General features: G+C 50.7%; 1 protein-coding gene across 1 annotated transcript in view; it reads right to left on the reverse strand.

The window, feature by feature from the left end:
• The window catches only part of CACNA1B (calcium voltage-gated channel subunit alpha1 B), a 183,802-nt gene that overhangs the window by 121,747 nt on the left and 42,866 nt on the right, over positions 1-19,189 (reverse strand). Inside the window, 5 exon segments of the mRNA XM_066332486.1 lie at positions 5,183-5,392; positions 8,920-9,009; positions 10,676-10,678; positions 11,607-11,663; positions 18,631-18,746. Coding sequence (XP_066188583.1) covers positions 5,183-5,392; positions 8,920-9,009; positions 10,676-10,678; positions 11,607-11,663; positions 18,631-18,746 — 476 coding nt within the window.

Below are 19,189 nucleotides of genomic sequence, written 5' to 3' on the forward strand. Positions count from 1 at the left end.
AGGCAACAACAGCACCAAAAAAAGGCCAAATTGCCCCAAACATGAGGTTCAGCACCGGGCAGGGAGGAGGCTCTCAGGCCATAGTGGCTCAAATGCTGTGCTCAAATAGTGGATTTATCAGAAAGGAGACACTGTGGGTCTGGGAGCTAAGCTCCCAATAATAATCTGAGCTCCTACACAGATTAAGGAGCCAGGAAGGATCCCTGCAGGATCTTCTTTCTCTTTGTTGGAGAAAGAAGAGAGCTTTGGGCAGAGCAGCCCCCAAGTGAAACCTCAGTGATCCAGTGCTGAAACCTCCTCCCCACAGTCCCTAAAACCCACCCCACAGAGCCAACTTCATCCCACAGCTGTGGCCAGAGGAAGAGGAGCCCAGCCCCATCCCTGGGGCTCCTGCACTGCACCAACACCTGCAGCTGCTTCCACAGCTGGAACAGCTGCACCTGTCCAGAGGCACAGCCCTGGTGAATCCCTTCCCAATGCAACCCCACCCTGTCCCCAGCAAGGATTGTGAGTTGAGAATTCATCCTTGCTGCTACCAGACCTCAGTGATGCCACTCCAGAGCTGGTTTCTGACAGAAATCTCTTTCTCAGAATATTGGCAGTGGTGGAAATGAACTTGAGGAGATGGTGATGATGAAATCATGAAATACATGCATGAAATATATTCTTCTATAGGCAGCTGCAGCTTATTTAACCCAAGTTCTGTGCTTCAGTGAGCAGTGTCCATCTGCAGCATGAGAGAAATCCTGTTTGGCCCTGGAGTCCTTTATACAGAAAAGGAGAATCTCTGATTGAATTTGAGGATAATTACAGGGCCATGAAGTACGGCCTGTTATTAATCACGCCACAAGAATTCAAAGAATTCCTCATCAGTTCTTTCAGTAAGGCTAAAGAAATCCCCAGCCTCTCTCCAAAGCTCCTGCAGTCCTTTCTCCAAAGCAGTTGTAGAGATATGGAGCATCAAGCAGAGAAAGCTAATCAGAACAATTCAAAACAGAAAAGTTAAAAAGAAAAGACCAAGGGAAAAATAAATCAATGCAGACCCGTAGGCTTTTACCAACTGTTCTTTAAGTAAAATTAATTTGTAATGTAATTAAACTTCTCCCCAGAGGGACAGGTATAATTGAATTAGAGGTGCCTGGGTAGAGTTGCAGATCCTCCCAGGCTTTCCTGTGCTCCTCTCCTGCTGCTGCAATTCACACAAATCCTGCTCAGTTTCCTGAACTGAGGAAACTGAGTTTCTAAGCACCTTCCCTGAAACAGCATCATGGGGACTTCTGCTTTCTCTCGTGCTCTGCACCACACCAGCCAGGTCCTGCTCCTCTGCAGCGATGTTCCCTCATCACAGCTTCACTTTAAAGCCATTTTTAAACTCTGTCACTCTCGCACTTAAAGGATTTTGCCAAGTATTTCCAGGAGCTGTTTCAAATCCCCCTGGTTTTGTGCTATCTCCTTCTGCCTCTATCTGCTGGATTTGTGCAGAGATTTTGGGCTTTCCAGCAGCATTCCTGGAGGGCTCAGCCCCAGCTGGGCTCCTTCCCAGATGTGTTGTGCTGCAGAGTGATCCGGGCAGGAGTGAGGGGACACGTCCAGAGTGGACACCACTGCAACACCAAAACCACCAGCAAAGTCCTCGAGGCACCAAAGATCCCCTTCACTCAATATGAATTCAGGGGGTTGTAGAAATACGAGGCTGTGGAAGCTCTGCCACCCCCCAGGCAAGGGGCAGAAAGGTTTAGGTCATCCTCAGGGCACAGCCAGGTGTGGATGCAGTCCCACAGCTCCTCATCCTGGAATTCGGGAGGGTTTGGAGGTATGGGATGCTTGGAATTGAAGAGGTTGAACTTGTAGGGCTTTTCAGGACAATTCTCCGAAGTTCTTTGTTCAAAAATCACGCTAAAATAAGTTTCTGCCCAGAGCAGAGACAATCATCCCCAAAATGAGCCCACAAAGCCTCTGCTTCTTCTCTTGGAGAAAACCATCTTCAGAAATAAAGCACAAAATGAACAAATAATAACCCCCAAAACAAACATATAAAAACCCCACAACAAACAAAAAATTGTGTGGTGTACATCAGAATTTTCACGATGACCATTCATGGAGAAATTTAGTTGGGATCTTGGGCAGGAATTGTTCCCTGTGAGGGTGGGCAGGGCTGGCACAGGGTGCCCAGAGCAGCTGTGGCTGCCCCTGGATCCCTGGCAGTGCCCAAGGCCAGGCTGGACACTGGGGCTGGGAGTGACCTGGGACAGTGGGAGGTGTCCCTGCCCCTGGCAGGGGTGGGATGAGATGGGATTTAAGGTCCTTTCCAACCCAAACCCAGGATCTCTGGTTTATATTCTCATTGTCACAGTGACCAATCTTGTACCACCCTGTCTAAAATCCCAACATGAGCAGCCACAAAACTTTTCCCTATTTTTGGATAATCTGGGGATTTTTTTCTGTGACCCACACTGGGCTGTTTCCAGCAGGGTTCAATACCCCAGAAATGCACAAAGCTCCTGGATGAAGGGTGACAAAGGTGCTGAGGGGGCTGGAGCATCTCTCCTGTGGAGACAAGGCTGAGGGAGCTGGAACTGTTCAGCCTTGAAAAGAGAGGATTGAGAGGAATCTTATCAAAATATCTGCAGGGAGGGCTCAGAGCAGGGCCCAGGCAGGACAAGCAGAACAGGCAGGAACTGATCCCAGGAGGTTCCACCTGAGTGAGGAAGAATTTCTCCCCTGTGAGGTGAACAAGTATCTCAGGAGGGTCTGGAGTCTCCTCCCTGGGGATATTCCAGAGCCATCTGGACACGACCCTGTGCCCTGTGCTCTGGGATGGTCCTGCTGGAGCAGGGAGGTGGCCCCAGGTGACCCTGTCAGGTCCCTTCCTGGCCCCATTCTGGGATTTCTCTGGGAAGTTCCTGTCCAGGTGTTTCCCCCAGGGCTCACAGGTAAAGGGCAGCGAGATGCTGCAAAGCCTGGGAGGATGCTGAGAATTTAATCCCAAAGAAATCCCAATTTTTGGTGATTTTCCATGAAATGTGAGGCAGTGGGATGCCCCACTCCCAGCTCAGTGGGATCTACACCATGAAATTCCAATTTGCTGCCCAAGTGCTCCTGACACTAATTGCCGTTACTGACTGTTATGGACAAATGCAGAGTTCCTGAAAAATGGATCCATCCCTAATTCCAATCCATCCCCTATTTTTTTGTCTTCAGCTGGGATGGATTGGATTTGTGGCCTCTGTGTCAGGTAAGTTTCCCAGCTGGAGGAGAATCTTTAATTCCAAGAGATAAAATCAGCCCTCACTGGAACATTGAGGGGTTCTGGCTCAGGGATTTCTTCACGTTCCCTAAGATAAGTCACTGCATAAGGTACTCCCAAAACTGAGTTCTGTAAATCTGCAAAACCCTTTTTTTTTGAGTTGAAAGACTTCAAGTGTGGGGTTTGCTTCCTAAACATTTAGTCCTAATTCCAGAGGAAATCCTAATCCTCAAACTTTTAATTACTCTGCCAATCTAGCTTATTACTTCCCCTGGTAAACTGGGGTAATGGATAAGCAAGAGTGACTTCTCTCTGTGGTCTGTCTCTCTTTTCAGTGGAAATTTTGCCAAGAAAAAAAAAAAAAACTTGAAAGAAATTTCTGCCCTTATTATACATCTCTCATTAGAGCTCCATTACCTGGTGGCATTAAATATTTCAACAAATATTAATAAGGAGCTTTTGATGTCAGAGCACTCAGTATTCCTGACCTCTCAGGTCTAGTGAAAAAAAAAACTTAAAAAGTTTGCCTTCCTTGTAATAAGGCAAGACCTGAGGATCTGAGGCAAGAAATATTTAAGTATCTAATTTATAGAAAAATCAAGGCAAATTAGGTAGATAAGGATCTTTAAAGATCTAAGCCAACAGTGTTAGACTGTTGGAAATATCTGAGGGCTTTTTTTCCCAGTCTTCTGTTTGCTTTTTTTCAGAAGTTTTACTGAAATTTTCATCTGGTCAAGTGCTGAACAACAGATTTGTTCCTGGCCATTTTATAGGGTCAGAAACGGCCAAAGGAATGGCTTTGACTTCCAGGAACAAACCTCATCTCATCCCTCCAGAAGGAAAAATTTCAACTATCAGCATGAGGAATTTCTAGGAGTTTTCCAGCTCTAGGAGTCCCAGCCTAAAAACTTCATTAAAATAAACAAAAAAAGCTCAATCCCTCACCTTCCATTTTTTTTTAAACCAAGCTTTGTGAGGGAGTCTGTGACCTCAGGGAGACACCATTTGCTATTCATCAGAGACACCTAAAAACCCAAAACTCGTATTTCAAAAGTAAACTCTCTGAGCTAAACCAGGTGACCAAAGAGCCAGCTCAAATCAAATCTTTTCACAAGTACAGGATAATTTTCCCTCTGGGGTTATTTCTGTCACTTAATGTCACAGGAGGGCACCGTGACACCCATCCCTTGTCATCACAGAACCAAAACAGAGCTGGGAAGGGGAAGCCTTTTAAAGGCTCTGACAGGAATCACAGCACGTGTGGGGACTCAGTGCCTGACTCCACGAGCACTGGCAGGATTTTTATCTCACAGACCCTTCCACCTGCTGCTATCCCGGGAATATCAGAGCTGGCAGAGAATTCCCAACAGGAATCACTCATGGGTGCACATCACCTGCAAAAGTGACATAGATTTGCAGTTCTCTGGACACAGGTTAGCCAGAGAATTCTGCTTTTCCCAGGCAACATTCCCCTTCCTTTGGTGTGTCCTGCTCCAGGACAATTCCTCCTCCTGCCCTGCTCCAGGACAATTCCTCCTGCCCCATTCCAGGACAATTCCTCCTGCCCTGCTCCAGAGCAATTCCTCCTCCTGCCCTGCTCCAGGACAATTCCTCCTCCTGCCTCATTCCAGGATAATTCCTCTTCCTGCCCCATTCCAGGACAATTTATCCTGCCCTGTTCCAGGACAATTCCTCCTGCCCCATTCCACACCAAGGACTTACATCTCACTTCAGAGCAACAAGAGCTTTTGTTGTTTCACATTATTCATTCTTTATGCCTGTGGGCATTTTGTTTGTTAAACAAACAGCTTTTTCCACTTTCCTCCAAGAAAATTCTTTCCCAGACCACTTGGGGGAGGGACCGTTTGGGTTTTCTCCCAAATTTGGGAGGTTTTCTCCCAGATTTGCCCCAAACCAGGACAGGCCAGTACTCACAGAGGGCAGTGGTCAGCTTCTCGGGCTGGTCATAGTGCACCATGGCCACGCAGAGGGTGTTGAGGGCCACCACGCAGAGCACCACCCAGTAGAAGCTCTGAGCCTTCACCATGCGGCGGATGAAGAAGCGGAACATCTTCTCCTTCCTCCTGAAGTAGGACGAGCTCTCGTTCTTCCCACTCTTCAAACTGGCACGGGCAAAGGGAGACCCTGGGACAGAAAGAAGAGTCACCACAGCCCATCCCCAGGCAGGGAAAAGGCTGGAGGAGGTTCCTGGGCACACAGAGCCTCTCCAAGCACCAGAAACAGCTCAGCGGGAAGCCGGGAATGTTGAGAATGGGTTGAGCAAGGGCATCTCGCTGAAAATGAGGGATGAAGGCTGAGGTTTGAAAACTTCATGGATCAATGCCCAGCTCCACCAGCTAAAGTGGGCTTCCAAAGCTTTGCAGCAATCCTGATTGTCCCAGTTAAACTCCTCACTTTTTCCTGGCTGACAGAGAGCAGAGGGCGCGGGGAATTTCTGCCCACAGTGTGGAGCACGTCCTCATGGAGCTGGGTAGGTGCAACAGGAAAGCTGATCCTCTATTTTCCCTGCTCCAGGGGCCAGTTACTATGGAGCTGAGTGAATTCTCCTCATTTCACTCTCCAGCCTCAGGTATTCCCTCAGCAGAGGGTTCAATCTGCCTCCGTGCATCTGATTTTGGGGGCAACCACTCATTTGTCTCAATTCTGCCTCTTATCAGCTCCATTTCCACTCTGGACTTGACTCTGGCAAGGAGTCAAGTGTTTCAACAATGGGAAGCTGATGGAAGAAATGATTCCTGAAATCAGCTCTGCCCCTGGGGTGGAGGCACTGCTCAGATGAAAAGGCAATCTCCAGCCAGTGCTGAAGCAGGAGAAATCAGGAATAAGGGAATAAAGACATGGACCCCTTGGGGCTCCTCTGCAGCAGCCACAGGGGAAATGGTGACTGTGCCAGGCTGGTCACTGCCTGTGCCTGTGGGCTGTGACAAGGTGTCATCACTGCCCTTCCCCAGCCTGGGCTGGAGAATCCCAGCAGGAGGAGCAGGACCTGTCCTGGGCTCAGTGACATGAACGGAGAGCTGTGGCTTCAGCAGCCAAACCTGGGAGTGTGATCACCTCCATGCCAGCACTTGGAAAGGGTGGGAATCTCACCCAGCCTCATCCTGCAACATCAACCACGGCAGCCAGAGAAAGGATGAGGCATCCAGATGTGACAGCAGCGGGTTCTCCAAGCCTCACAGCCCCACACAAGTGTGATGTTCCCCCACGGAAAGTGAGTTCTCTGCTCCATTTCACATTTCTGGCCATCCACCAGCACTGCAAAAGCAGAGCTGGCTTTGGCCAGGCTTTGAACAAACCCCTGGCTGAAAAAATCAGCATGTTCTTCTGTTGGTTTGAAAATCCTGCCTTTGGCAGTCGGGAAGAAAAGAAATCACAGTGCTCCTCCTCTGCTTTAAGACAACAAGAAGAGCCACAGGCTGGGATTTAGGCTGCTTCATATCACAGCACTCGTGAGCAGGTTCAGAGCCCTCGGATATCCAAGCCCTCTGTACTCCCAGCCTGGCAAAGGAACAGTGCTGCCCTCTCATCCCTCTCTGCTGATCTTCCAGAAAAGCAAAGCAGTGATATTTAAACTGCTCTAACATGGAAAACATCCCCTTCTCCAGGCTTTGGTGTCTGGGAATCAAGGCAGAGCCCCAGCACAGAGGGTGTGAAGCCAGAGGGAGTGGAAAGAAAAGAATCAAAGCTAAAAACAACTGCAGAGAATACCCTGGGAAGTGTTTACCACCACAGAGCTTTATCCTGCAGTTATAAAGCTCATCAAGGTGTTTGAATTAAAGTGCAACATTTTCAGCCAATGGCCAGAGAGAGAGACCTGGCAAAGCCTCCCCCAGTCTGAGCTGCATCTTCACATGGCACTCAGGGATTATTTCTCAGTTCTTCCACGCTCCTTCTGCTCCAATCTGAACACATTGCAGAAAGCCATCCAAAAACCCTTTTTCTCCAAAACAGATCCTCTTTGTGTAATTGCCCACGTGATCTGATTGTTTATGCTCTGCATTTCAGCCTCTTCACAAGCCCGCAGAAGTAGCTGCTTAATCCATTCCTTCTTTTCTGCCTCGTTCCATGAATCAAAATCAAGCTCCACTTTTCCCAAGTGGGTGAAGCACTGGCAGAAGGTGGAAAGCACTGCTGTTATTTTCCCTGCCATATGCTCCCGAGACAGTTCCCAGCTCTGCCTCGGATTATTCCCGAGCCCAGATGCTCCTCATCCGTTGCCACCTGAAATGCTGAGCTCCAAGATCTGTTGGCATGGCATTGGCTGCCCAGAGCCTGGAGGGACTTGGATTTGGAGGCAAAGATCTCGTCATTATTGCAACTGTGAGCTAATATTCCAGAAAATGACCATTCCTTGTTATCCATGCAGGGATCCGAGGGGAAAAAAAAAAAAAAAAAAAAAAAAAAAAAAAAAAAAAAAAAAAAAAAAAAAACACCAACAACAAACCAAACCAAAAATGCACACAGGCTGCTGCATTTTTGCCCTTTTTCAGCACCAAACCTCTCCTGGAAGTGGCAGCAGGGTCACCACAAGCCCTGCAGCCCAGGGGACTGGGGCAGCTCAGTGCTGGTGTCAGGAACATGCCAAAGCCACACTCATTTCCTGCAAGTGTCTTCCTTTACAGGGAGGGGGAAAAAATTAATTCCAGCAGCTGCTGTGATCCCTGAAAACATCAGTGCCAACTTTCCAAAGGGCAGTTGAGGCATTCGTGCTGTCCAAGCAGCCACGGACACGGATTCTCAAATGTGCTGTTGTGCTGCTCCTCCTGTGCATCCAGGATTTGCTGCTTCGTGGGGACTGGGATGCCAAGGCATTTCTTTGGAAGATAATGAGAACATCTGCTGCTTCAGCAGCAAAACAGGCTCCAACAACAGGCACGGGGAGAAGCAAAGCACCCGACTGCAGAGCAGCAGGAGATGCCTCTCCCACGGCTGAGGGGGTTTTGGCTCCAGCAGCTCCCTGAGGTGAGTGCTGAGTGCCCAGAGTCTCTCCTGGCAGCCCAGAGGTGCCTCTGCCTCCCCAGCTGGGCAGAGCTCAGCAGGGAGATCTCAGCTCTGGGAGCTGCAGGATGGGCAGCACCTCCTGAGCCTGAGGAGCCCAAAGTGACCCCAGCCCAGGGCAGGACGCCCTGGGATCCCACAGGATCTCCAGGTCTGGCTTTAAAACTGCTTTAAGGTCTTCCTCTAAGACAAGGATGAGAGAACTGAGGCCACTGCCCAGCACTTCCCAGTGACCATTCCCACAGCCAGGGCTGTGACACCTCCACTGGCCAGCGGTGGACAATGGCACTGTGGCCACTTCCTCTCCTCCCTCCAGCAGCGTTGTCTGGCAGATTTGGGGTTCAGCAGCATGAATGAGCAGGCTCCAAGCAGAATCCCGGGAGGCCAGCCCAGCAGGGATTGTCCCCAGGCTTTGCAGGGCTCTCCCAAGGGTGCAGCATGCAGGAGCTGAGGCAGGCAGCGCAGGGAGAGGGGTGAAGCCGCAGAGCTTTTTGCTTTGGGCACTCGAGTGCTGCTGCAGCAGCGGTGGGAATTCATTCTCCTTCGGGAAACTGCAGCTCCTGGAGCCAAGGAGGCGCTCCAGAGGAGGAAACATGGCATGGACAGGTTCAGGTGGAGATCGAAACCTCGGGGGATGCGAAGCCAGTACTCACCAACGGAGCAAATGTCTGTGAAATGGTCCTCACCTTCTTCTGCATGAATCAGGTCATTTTTGCTCTTCTTTATTGCGGCTCTTTTCAACACTGCGTGCAAATTAAAGAGAAAATGCCCCGTGAGGATGCAGAGTGGCTTCTCTCTCCCCCTCCCTTCACTCTCCAGGACCAGCATTTCCTTCCCAATGCCAGCTTACAGCTCTCCCACCAGGGTACCCTGGAGCAAACCGGACAACCCACAACCTCGCAGGGCCAGGGTGCTTCACTTCTTTGCCCTTCCAGCTCCTGAAGGTTTGCCAGGCACAGTTTCACTGCATGCAGCAGACGCAGAGGGTGCTGAGGGGTGCCTGCAGCTGCTGGGCCCTTCCAGCACAGCACAAAGGCTGGGCAGGGACACTGGAGCTTCCTGAGCCCCCCGGGGCTGGGAGAGGAGCGCTGCCACCCCCGAAACCATCAGTGCTGCTGGCAGAGGGCACCGTGAGGGAGTCAGCGTTTACAGAGCTCAGGTCACCACCCAGCCGTGCCTCGAGGAGCACAGGGGCTGCGTGGGAAAAGCGGCCACACGTCAGTGAGCAGCCTCTCAGCAGCACCCGGTGTGTGATCCCTGCCCTCTGGGGACGTGGGAGTTCTTTGAAAACACTTTTTTATTATTATTATTTAATTATCTATTTATTTTTATTATTTTTCCCTCCGAAAGCAGCTTTTAGTGGGGAGGGCGAACATCACTACATTTACTCCGACAGGGAATGAGAGCTGTGCACTGTCCACCCAGAGCACGGGAGGTGAGGCAGGAGCACTGCGGCCGCTCCTCCCAGGACCACCTACCTGCGGAACCTTGAGAAGTGGCAGAAAGAAAAAAATCACGTTGGTACAGTTTGGTGACAGCTTCGAGACAAACAGTAACTAAAGCAGCACTTTCTATCAGCAGTAAGACACCCCACGGTGTGGTGATACAGACTGGTCCGTGGGCACACACAGCAAAGCCACTCACGCTGCAGAGACTGCCCCGGGGAGGCTCCTCCACAACACCCCCGCACCCTACACGGCTGCCCTGCCCTGACACAGATATGGATGCGCTTCCTGCTCCTCAGGGTCGTGCTTCAGTCACTTCGAGGGAACACCCAGAGCGTCACCCAGGTTGGGAGGGGCGGGGAGAGGAGAGGATGCTCTGAACCTGTGATCTGCATCTATTGTTTTGGCAAAGAACCCTCCGTGCTCCTTGCTGCCCCACCCAGCTCTAGGCTGAATCCTTCAGTCCCAGCAATTCCGGCTTCGGGGTCCCTCAGGCTGTGTCTGTCCCAGCACACTCCAGCATGTCCAGGGCCATCCTCAGCACCGGGATTAAAATTTCCCAACACTCCCTGGCATGAATTGAGCAGCTTTTTATCTTCTCCCCCACAAAACTCCTCCGTGTGTTTGGCAGTGAGGTTGTGCATCTCTCTGAATGATGCCAAGGTCCCTCTATTTTGGGGACTCAAAATTTGCCACCACAGACGTGGGCTGCTCCACACCAGTTGCTCCAAGGCCGGGAACATCCTCGGGGCTCCTTTGGCTTTAGGATCAAGAGGAGCCTGAGCATCTCTGGGTCTCGAGTTTCTCACAGCACTCCGCCTCTCCTCCTGCTCCTCCAGACGCCAATTCCGGCTGAAGCCTGACAGCCCTGGCTGCAGCCACGTGCGGGACAGCCTTGCCCAGCTCACACACACCCCCGGCACGCACACCAGGACTGGCCACGCACACCTCACTCAGCCCTGACCTGCTGCAGCCCCGGCTCTTCCAGCCCCAAAGGCTCCCCCGGCGCGGCCACCGGGCCGGGCCAGCGGCGCCGGCTGATGCTGCGGGGAGCGGCACGGAACCAGGCGATAAAACACCGCCTGGGGACCGCCAGCGGTGACCTGCGCACGGGGGGCTGTGGGGGGAAAGGAAGCCGTCCCTGTGTGCCACCTAAGCCCCTGGTGATTTGCAATCCACTCACTGTTGTAGCTGCCGCCGCTGCCAGTCTCTGCCGGCGCCGTGCCTTGAGGAATCGGCCCTTCCGAGGCGGCCCTCCCTGACAGTGAATGGGAGGAGAAAAAAAAACAGGGGGGGAGAGGGAGGGGAGGGAAAGGAGGAGACATGGGAGGACGAAAGATGGTCAGAAAAGGGAGAGGGAAGAATCTTTAACTGAGCTTTGAGTGGCTGGCGCATCCTAAGAGCTGTCGGGGCTGGAGGCCCAGGGGGAGCATCCCCGTGGCCTCGCTGCTCGGCTCCTGCGGCCGTCCTGCCGCGCTGGGCTCGCACGTCGGAAGGAAGGATCACCACACCCTGTTATGTCTTACTGCTTACGGCTAACAGGGGGCTCAGTCCCTTGGCCGAATCCGTTCGGAGCCCTGCCTTCCTTCTCTCGGTCAGCGCATTCGCTCTTCTCCGTGCTCCTGGCGGCCTCTACCCCGCGCACACACGGCCAGCCACCCTCGGCAGGGCCTGGCCACCGACCCCGAGGGCGCGTCCCCATCCCGGGCCGCTGGGGGTGTCCCAAAACTGCTCCTCGGCCACCTGCAGCCTGCAGGAGCCCCGGGAGAAGGGGCTCTGCGGCCGGGTCTGTGCCGGGTGCATGCGGGAGCATCCTCCTGCTCGGCAGGAAGGCGCGGCACTGACAGCGGTGACTCCCGTGCGACAGGAGGAAAATGCCCAGCAAAGCCACCTACCGTCCAGAGGGGACTTCTCTTCGGCGTTCTTGTCCTCCTCGGCCAGCATGACCTCCTCTGGGGAAGGAAAAGCAACCAGGGTCAGCCTCGGGTTCCTCCCAGCCCTGCTGTGACACGGGCTGGTGGGGCAGCAGTGTCTGTCCCGGTGGCACCCAGCCTGTCCTGGTGCCACCCAGCACTCCTAATGCCACCCAGCCTGTCCCAGTGCCACTCAACCTGTCCCGGTGCCATTCAGCCTGTCCCAGTGGCACCCAGCCTGTCCTAGTGCCACCCAGCCTGTCCCAGTGGCACCCAGCTTGTCCTAGTGCCACCCAGCCTGTCCCAGTGGCACCCAGCCTGTCCCAGGGCCACCCAGCTTGTCCTAGTGCCACCCAGCCTGTCCCAGTGGCACCCAGCCTGTCCCAGGGCCACCCAGCCTGTCCCAGTGGCACCCAGCCTGTCCTAGTGCCACCCAGCCTGTCCCGGTGCCACCCAGCCTGTCCCAGGGCCACCCAGCCCACCCCTGACACAGTCTGCAGAGGAATTCCTGGCTCAGGGATTTGTTTCTCAGCCCGCATCCCCCTCGCACACGGGGAGGATTCCAAACAAATCTCTTCCCCCGTGAGATTCCTGTCACAAACACCCACTGGGGTCCTCATCCAGCTCTCACCATCCCCAAGGACCTTCCTCCATACTGGGCAGGACCACAGGTCCCCACAAGCCCCAGGGAGGTCCCTCATGCCCATCCACACTGGAGACAGTTTGAGAAGGTGCTCCACACCCATCACTGCTCTTTGGTCTCCAAAACTCAGGATTCAGCCATGGGGAGCAGAGGGTGAGAGCAGCAGGGCCGCACGGCAGGAGACTCACTGTCACCACAGAACCATCAAATCTTTGTCCAAATAAAACCCACAGCAAGTTTTCCTTGGGGGAGCTCTGTGATTGCAACACCTCCCTTCCATTCCTCTGCAACTCATCTCCAAAATACAACCTTGCACACTTCCTAAATTAAAAAAAAATCAGGAAATGCTAAAAACCAACCTCCCAAAATGGAATAATTTTTATCTGTGTGAAAGACAACCATTCTATCTGTGTGAAAAACAACCTGTGATGGTTTTGGCTTCTCCTCCCTCTCTGCCAAGGTCAGGATGAATAACATGGGAAATGTGGGACTGAGTTTGAACTTGGTTGTTTATTATATCTTATCCATTTACCGTATTTACGGACTCATGAGCCGTGAGCTTAACTAGCAAGCCAGAAAAACGAGGAAAAAATGGAGAGCTTTTAACTCTTTCCAAGGTTATTTAAGGAATAATCTCCTACTAACGGCATGACACCTGTATTATTTATCCTTTTGACTCAATAATGACTACCCAAGGCCTGCAATGTGGACCGTCTTCACCCAGTTATAGAAAACCCCCTAAACCCATGAAAAAGAAGGAAGAAGAAGGTGAAGAAGAAGGACCCAGACAACACCCAAAATCCTCCATCTTGACTCACACACATTACTACGTACTATAATCCCCAAATCCAGGTTTTCTAGAATTCCAACAACAACCCAAAGCAAACAAAACATGGAGTTGGCAGCTGTAAACACTTCCACACACTTCCTTCTATCCTCATCAATGGCAAATTCACATGCTTGTAATTCCATCAGTGTGATTTGGGCTCTTCCTAAAACATCTGACATCGTGTTCCCACCAAATCTGGCTTTAAAGTCCGTTTAAGCCAGTCTAGATGGAAGAGTGAGTTCAGAAAAACAAATACAAACAAACCGGAGGCCAAACATCAAAGTGTGGAGCTGAGAGCTGTCTAGGAGGATACCAGAGGGATCAGCCTTATATAAGCCTATATAAGCCACACAAGCCTTATATAATCTCTTTATTAATCATCTGGGAGAGAGAGCGAATGATATTTTAATAAGACAGCAAACTGAGAAGGATGAAAAATAATACCAAGGACTGAGGAAAGCTGCAAACCCCAGCAGAGAGGAAGGAAATACAAAAGTGCAAAGTAATGCACCAGAGATGGGGAAGAAAAGAGCTGAGAGGGTTAAAAAGGTCAGATGAGCTCAGAGATGCCCTTTAAGAGCTATAAAGTCCTTCCAAAAACCCCAAGTTGTGCCTGCAGTTCCCACCTGCAGTTCAGGTGGCTTTCAAGGTCTTAAGACAGGTCAGCAGAGTGAAATGGGCTTTTTTAGACAGTGCAAGAGACTCCTCTGACCAACCCCACCTCAGACCAAAAGATTCTTCTGAAATCCTGCCCAGGGAAAGCTGTAGTGATGTTCAGGGACTAAAACATGGGAGCAGTGAAATGGCAATTCCCAGTCTGCCTGCCCTGAAACACAAGGAAGGGATGGGACAGGCAGCAAAGGCTGCTGCTGTACTGGATTCTCACCTCCAAATTACTCCTACAAGACAATCCTGCAAACCTTTGCCCCAAATTCAGCGTCCTGAATTGGTGCCCAAATAAATCTCCATCCATAAACACAGCTGGGCTCAGTTTTGTTGTTCCTTTAAGATAACCCGAGCCTCTTTCACCTCTGAAATTCCCTCAAGCTTCAGCTCTCCTCCTGCAGTAAGTGTTCCCAGATTCTGTGCCTTGATAATTATTCCTGTCCTCTTGGAATCCAGAGCCACCCCAGGAGGTTGTTAAGGCTGAAAAGAGAGCTCAGCAGGTCACTGAGCACTGCCAGGAGGGGTTTTTACCCAGCCAAAGCATCCTGAACAGAGCCTCGGGAGCTTTGCCTTTAGTCATCACTAACAGAGCCTGGAAGGAGATAACTGGGCGCCTGAAAAGCCCCCCAAAAACGGTGCCTCTGCACTAGGAGAAATGTTCAGCAGAGAGATGGGACCAGATCAGCAATTCTGAGCCTCCCAACAAAGGCTCAGGGGCTTTGCCAGGGTGTCAGAGCCAGGGGTGTTTCACCAGCAAGAGGAATTTTTGGTCATTAAGTTTTGGGTGTGACTGGGCTGGAAAGACAGGCAGAGCAGCAGAGAAAGTGGTGCCCCTTCTTCTCTTTGGTGTGGGGAGAGAAGACACTGGGGGCTCAGAGGAGCAGCAGATTGCTGGAAATAACTCCCACTCCACAGGCAACAGAGGTGAGGAAAAACAAAGGCTAAATGAATTTAATTTCTGGCTGGGTAAATAGAAGAAGCTGGTAAAAATGCAGCCCTCAGAAGTGGCTGTCACCCTGTCCCAGGGAACTCTGCGGTGTCTTTGTGGCAATTACCCTGCCCTGGCACCTCACACGGGGCTCATTGCTGGAGGTGTCTGTTCCCCTCTCTGCCCAGGGGCTCTGTTCTTCTAAAGAAAGCTGAAACCTGAAATTCAGAAAGCTCTGTGGTGCCAAGGGATGGTCTTGAAGTTACAGAGGGCTGGGGAAGAGAGGTGAAACCATTCCCAAAGCCTGGCACTCCAGGAGAACAGAGACACTCCGGTTTTGTGTGAAAAAGGTCGATTTGGAAAGAATCAAAATGCAAAAGATGTGAAACTTGATTAGCTCTGAACAGGAAGACTTTGAATCTCTGAGCGGAGTGTTTTCCCAATGATTCATGTCCTTGTAAGATAAGAGAAACATCTTCAAAAGCTCTTTACTCTGCGTGGAGAACTCGTAGTTCCCTGTTCTCCAAAAATTCCATCCTTGGAGTTCCTGCAGTTCCTGCAGAGCAGCTCAGGGGAGAAAGCAGCAGGGGCAAAATCGTTTGCATGGATTGCATCACTTGGCTTCCCCACTTTGTAATTCCTCTGGAAAGCACAACTGCCTTCAGACAGAAGGAGGAAAGGGTTAAATGGGATTTTTTGGGCAGGAATTGTTCCCTGGCAGGGTGGGCAGGGCTGGCACAGGGTGCCCAGAGCAGCTGTGGCTGCCCCTGGATCCCTGGCAGTGCCCAAGGCCAGGCTGGATGAGGCTTCCACCCCAACCCAGTCTGGGATTCTGTGATAATTCAAATTACAGACATTAATGGGAAACATTAAAGACATTTCGAATGGTCAATGAACAATAACCGTGATGTGAAATTGGAATTGTTGTTGGCTGAGGGGAGGCAGGGACAGATAAAGGAGTGATTTTAGTCACCCACACTTCCCTTGGTTCTGAAACAACCCTTGAGGTAAAAACCTGAGCACGGAAAAGGACAAGGGCACCTCCTGTCCAGCTCCAGCAACTACCCAGAATATGTAAAAAATTACAGAGCAAAAACCATTTAAGGATTCAGACATCATTTCATGAAGCACTGGAATGCAGCTTTCCACTCTTCCTGCCTTGCAACAAAAATAAGCAAGGAGGAAAAAAGACCCCAAAAAAACCAAATGCTCAGGGAGGATTTTAGAAATATTGGAAAATTGGTGAGGCTTCCAGGGGAAGAGAGAGGACTGGGCTGATTGGTTCTGAGTGCTCTAGAGCAGGGAAAAATAAGATGAGACAAGGTAGAGGGAGATTAGAGAAAGACAACTAATTAAAAGAACTCCTGAATTCTTCTCCTTGATGCAGAAAGGCAAGAGATTTAAAGTGAGGGCAGGACACAGCTCGGTGGGGTTGGTTCATTTTTTAAAACCAAACTGAGTGTTAACACCTGGCACTCTTTGCTCCAAGAGTCACCGAGGTCAAGGCTGGCAGAAGGATTTAAAAGCAATTAGATATTCCCAAGAATAATGACCAAATCCTCCGGAGTTCCATTCGAGCAGAATCCCAGGAGCTTTTACTCTTCCCTTTATGCAAACAGCTCCTGCCTGGGGCTGCCACAAGGGATTTCGGTCCACTCCTGTCTGTCCTCCCTGGCTGGATCCTGGGCCAGGAATTCCAGATCGTTGCAGAGCTGAAATCCCCAAAGCAGAGCTGGGAAATCCCCGGCGACGGCACAGCCCCAATTTCCAGTGCCTCACTCCTCACTCCAGCCTGGATTCTCTGCTCTGCTTTGCCTTCACGCTGCAGTTTTATTCAAAGATTTTATTAACACTGCTAAGCTGATTTTAATTACTGTTATTATTCAGCTGTACTAGGAGGCTCTTTTATATTCCCATTGTATCCTCAACAATGCCTTTCCAGAGTATTTTTAACATTCCCTGATTCAGCTCTTTTGCATGCACTTCCCTGTTCCACAAAACCTTCTGGAACCTGTGTTATTAGGCTAAAAAATGTGCATTTTCCAGCAGTTCTGCTCGAGATTGGCGTGGCATTTATTCAACCCTGGCAACAGAGAAATGGAAGAGCCAGGAATTCCCACAGGGATAGGAATTGGAGCAGAGGTTGACTGTGCATTTTATAATTTCTTCATCCCAAGTTTCTCACAGGTTCAGCTGCTGATGGGCAGAGCGAGCCCCAAAGTGACACAAAGCCACCTTCAACCCTGCAGGGGAATTCTCAGCTCTGTTTTATTGCTGGAGATCAGGATTGAGAGACCAAAATCACCCAGAGCCTTAAAAGCAAGACAGGATGAGAAAGGGAGAATCCCAGAGAACCCTGCTCCAGCCACTGAGCAAGCCAGGAATTAATCTGAGTTTGAGGCTGCACAAAAGCTGTAAACTAATGAGAAGACAGGTTCTAAATGGAAAGGGAATTCTTTATTTTCTGATTCCTCCAGAAGCACAGAATGAAGAGTGGCTGCTGAACAGTCACAGTGAATAAAAGTCTGACAACACAAGTGGCCCTCAATTGTCACCCTGTGCAGTGCTACACGGAGTAATGGGTTTAAAGCACCACATAAACTGCTGATATTCCTATTTTACATTTCAGCTGTAAAGAGCAAAGATGAAGCTGATCTGTCTAAAATGGCACCCAGGAATCCATTTAAGAAACCAGCACTTCTTTTCCTCCCCATCATTGTTTTAAAAGGCCTTTTCACTCGGCTCAGACGTTGAAAAGCAAGCAAGGAGGAAATTACTCCCCGTTTTCTTGGTGCTGCATGAAAGAATTGACTGTGGTTATGTCAATATATAAATACCAGCTCCTCCATAAGGCAGGAAGGTTATTGGTAATCTTTGCAGTCAGATAAAAATGCTATTTTCTGTTAAATTAATGTGTCTGGGTCATGGTTAAAGTTGCTCACGTCCCACAATAAGGAGCAATGTTCAGTTCCAATGGTTATAAACGTTAATGTGGGCTGGGGGGAGTTCTGTGCAAGTGATCTTTGTAGCTGATAAAAATAATGCCACTCAAGTGGGTTTTAGCAGCACAGAAAGATAATACTATGAAAAACCAGCTGGGGCAGGGAGCAAATAACCCAGGAATTACTGGTGGAAGGGAACAGCTCTCCTGTGTGCAGGCTTTGGGCACTCTGATACAATCCTGTGTGGGGCCAGAGTGGTTTTAGCCCCACAAAAGTGTATCAAGCCCTGGGGTTTGCCAGCAGCCTCTCAGAAACAGCTTAAGAAAAATTAGTGAGACGGCTTGATTGGGTGTGTTTTGAACAAGCAAAAGGGTTTTAATTAAAGAAAATAACAAGCTATACAAAACATGAGAACAAAAGCCAGGCAAGGTGCAGGGAGGTCCCTGGCACCGAAAGTGCCCTGAGAATCTCCTGTGCTCTCTCTTGAGTGTTCAATGATCCAGGAGGGGTTTTGGCCTTTGCTGCCCAACAGAAAACAGCTCCAGTCCTTGAGGAGCAGCTAAAGAATCCAACAGATCCCTTTGTCCTGGCACTAGGCCAGTTATGGTAAGAAGTTTAGAATTTGCTGGTTCTTCTCCCTTAAAAGTTATGGGGTGAGGCTCAAACTCTTTTCCTCTTTTCCTTAAACCCTTCTCCTAATACAGGAGCACCTGCTGAGGTGTGAGGGTGCACTGCAACAGCACTGATCACTTTTTATATTACCCTGGTTTAGGACAATTGCTTTGATCTCAGCAATGAGGGTGGCTCAGCTCCTTCAGGTCTGCTCAAACCAAACCCAGATCCTTTTGTAACTTTGGTGCAAACGCTCGGGAGGAATTCCAACACCACCACCGGGGGCTGGCCGGGCCCTCCCCAGCCTTGGCCACACCAAGGATGAATTCTGGACCTCACCTGGCCCAAAAGACCCGCCAGGCAAGCCCAGGAGCTCCGTGCCTCACCTGCTTTGAAGATCCACTCCAGGTAGCCGTTGAGCTCCCGCTCGATTTGCTGCTGCCTGCGGAGCTTCAGGAACGCCCGGCGGTTCTCCACCCGCTCCCGCTCCTTGGCAAACTCACTGCGGGCAGAGAAGACAGGGCAAACACGTCACAGGCGGCCAGGGCAGGCACACAGCCCCCCTCAGCCTTCCAGAGGGGTTCAGGGAGCCTGGGGAGCCCAGGGTGGGAGTAGGGAGTGGAAACCACGGCGAGGGGCTGGTTGTTGTCCGACAGATTATTCCTCAGCTGCTTCTCTGCCTCTCTCATCCTGAAAGAGACGTGAAAAATTCCATGTGCCCGCATCACAGCCAGTCGTGAAATACAGATAATCATCCTCAACGCTAAAAACCAGCCTCCAGCTCTCCCAACAGCACGATCTCCTCTAGAAGTTAAGATTAAGTCACGGACAGCAGCACTTTGCTAAAGGGATCTGCTCTTCCCTGGCAGCCTTTCTTCAGTTTTCCCAAGCTTTTTGTTGGTTGTGACAAGCAGGAGTCAAATGAGAACTGAGGAGGGATGGGTT

The sequence above is a fragment of the Sylvia atricapilla genome, chromosome 19 (genome assembly GCF_009819655.1).
Source record: "Sylvia atricapilla isolate bSylAtr1 chromosome 19, bSylAtr1.pri, whole genome shotgun sequence".
Lineage (NCBI taxonomy): Eukaryota > Metazoa > Chordata > Aves > Passeriformes > Sylviidae > Sylvia > Sylvia atricapilla.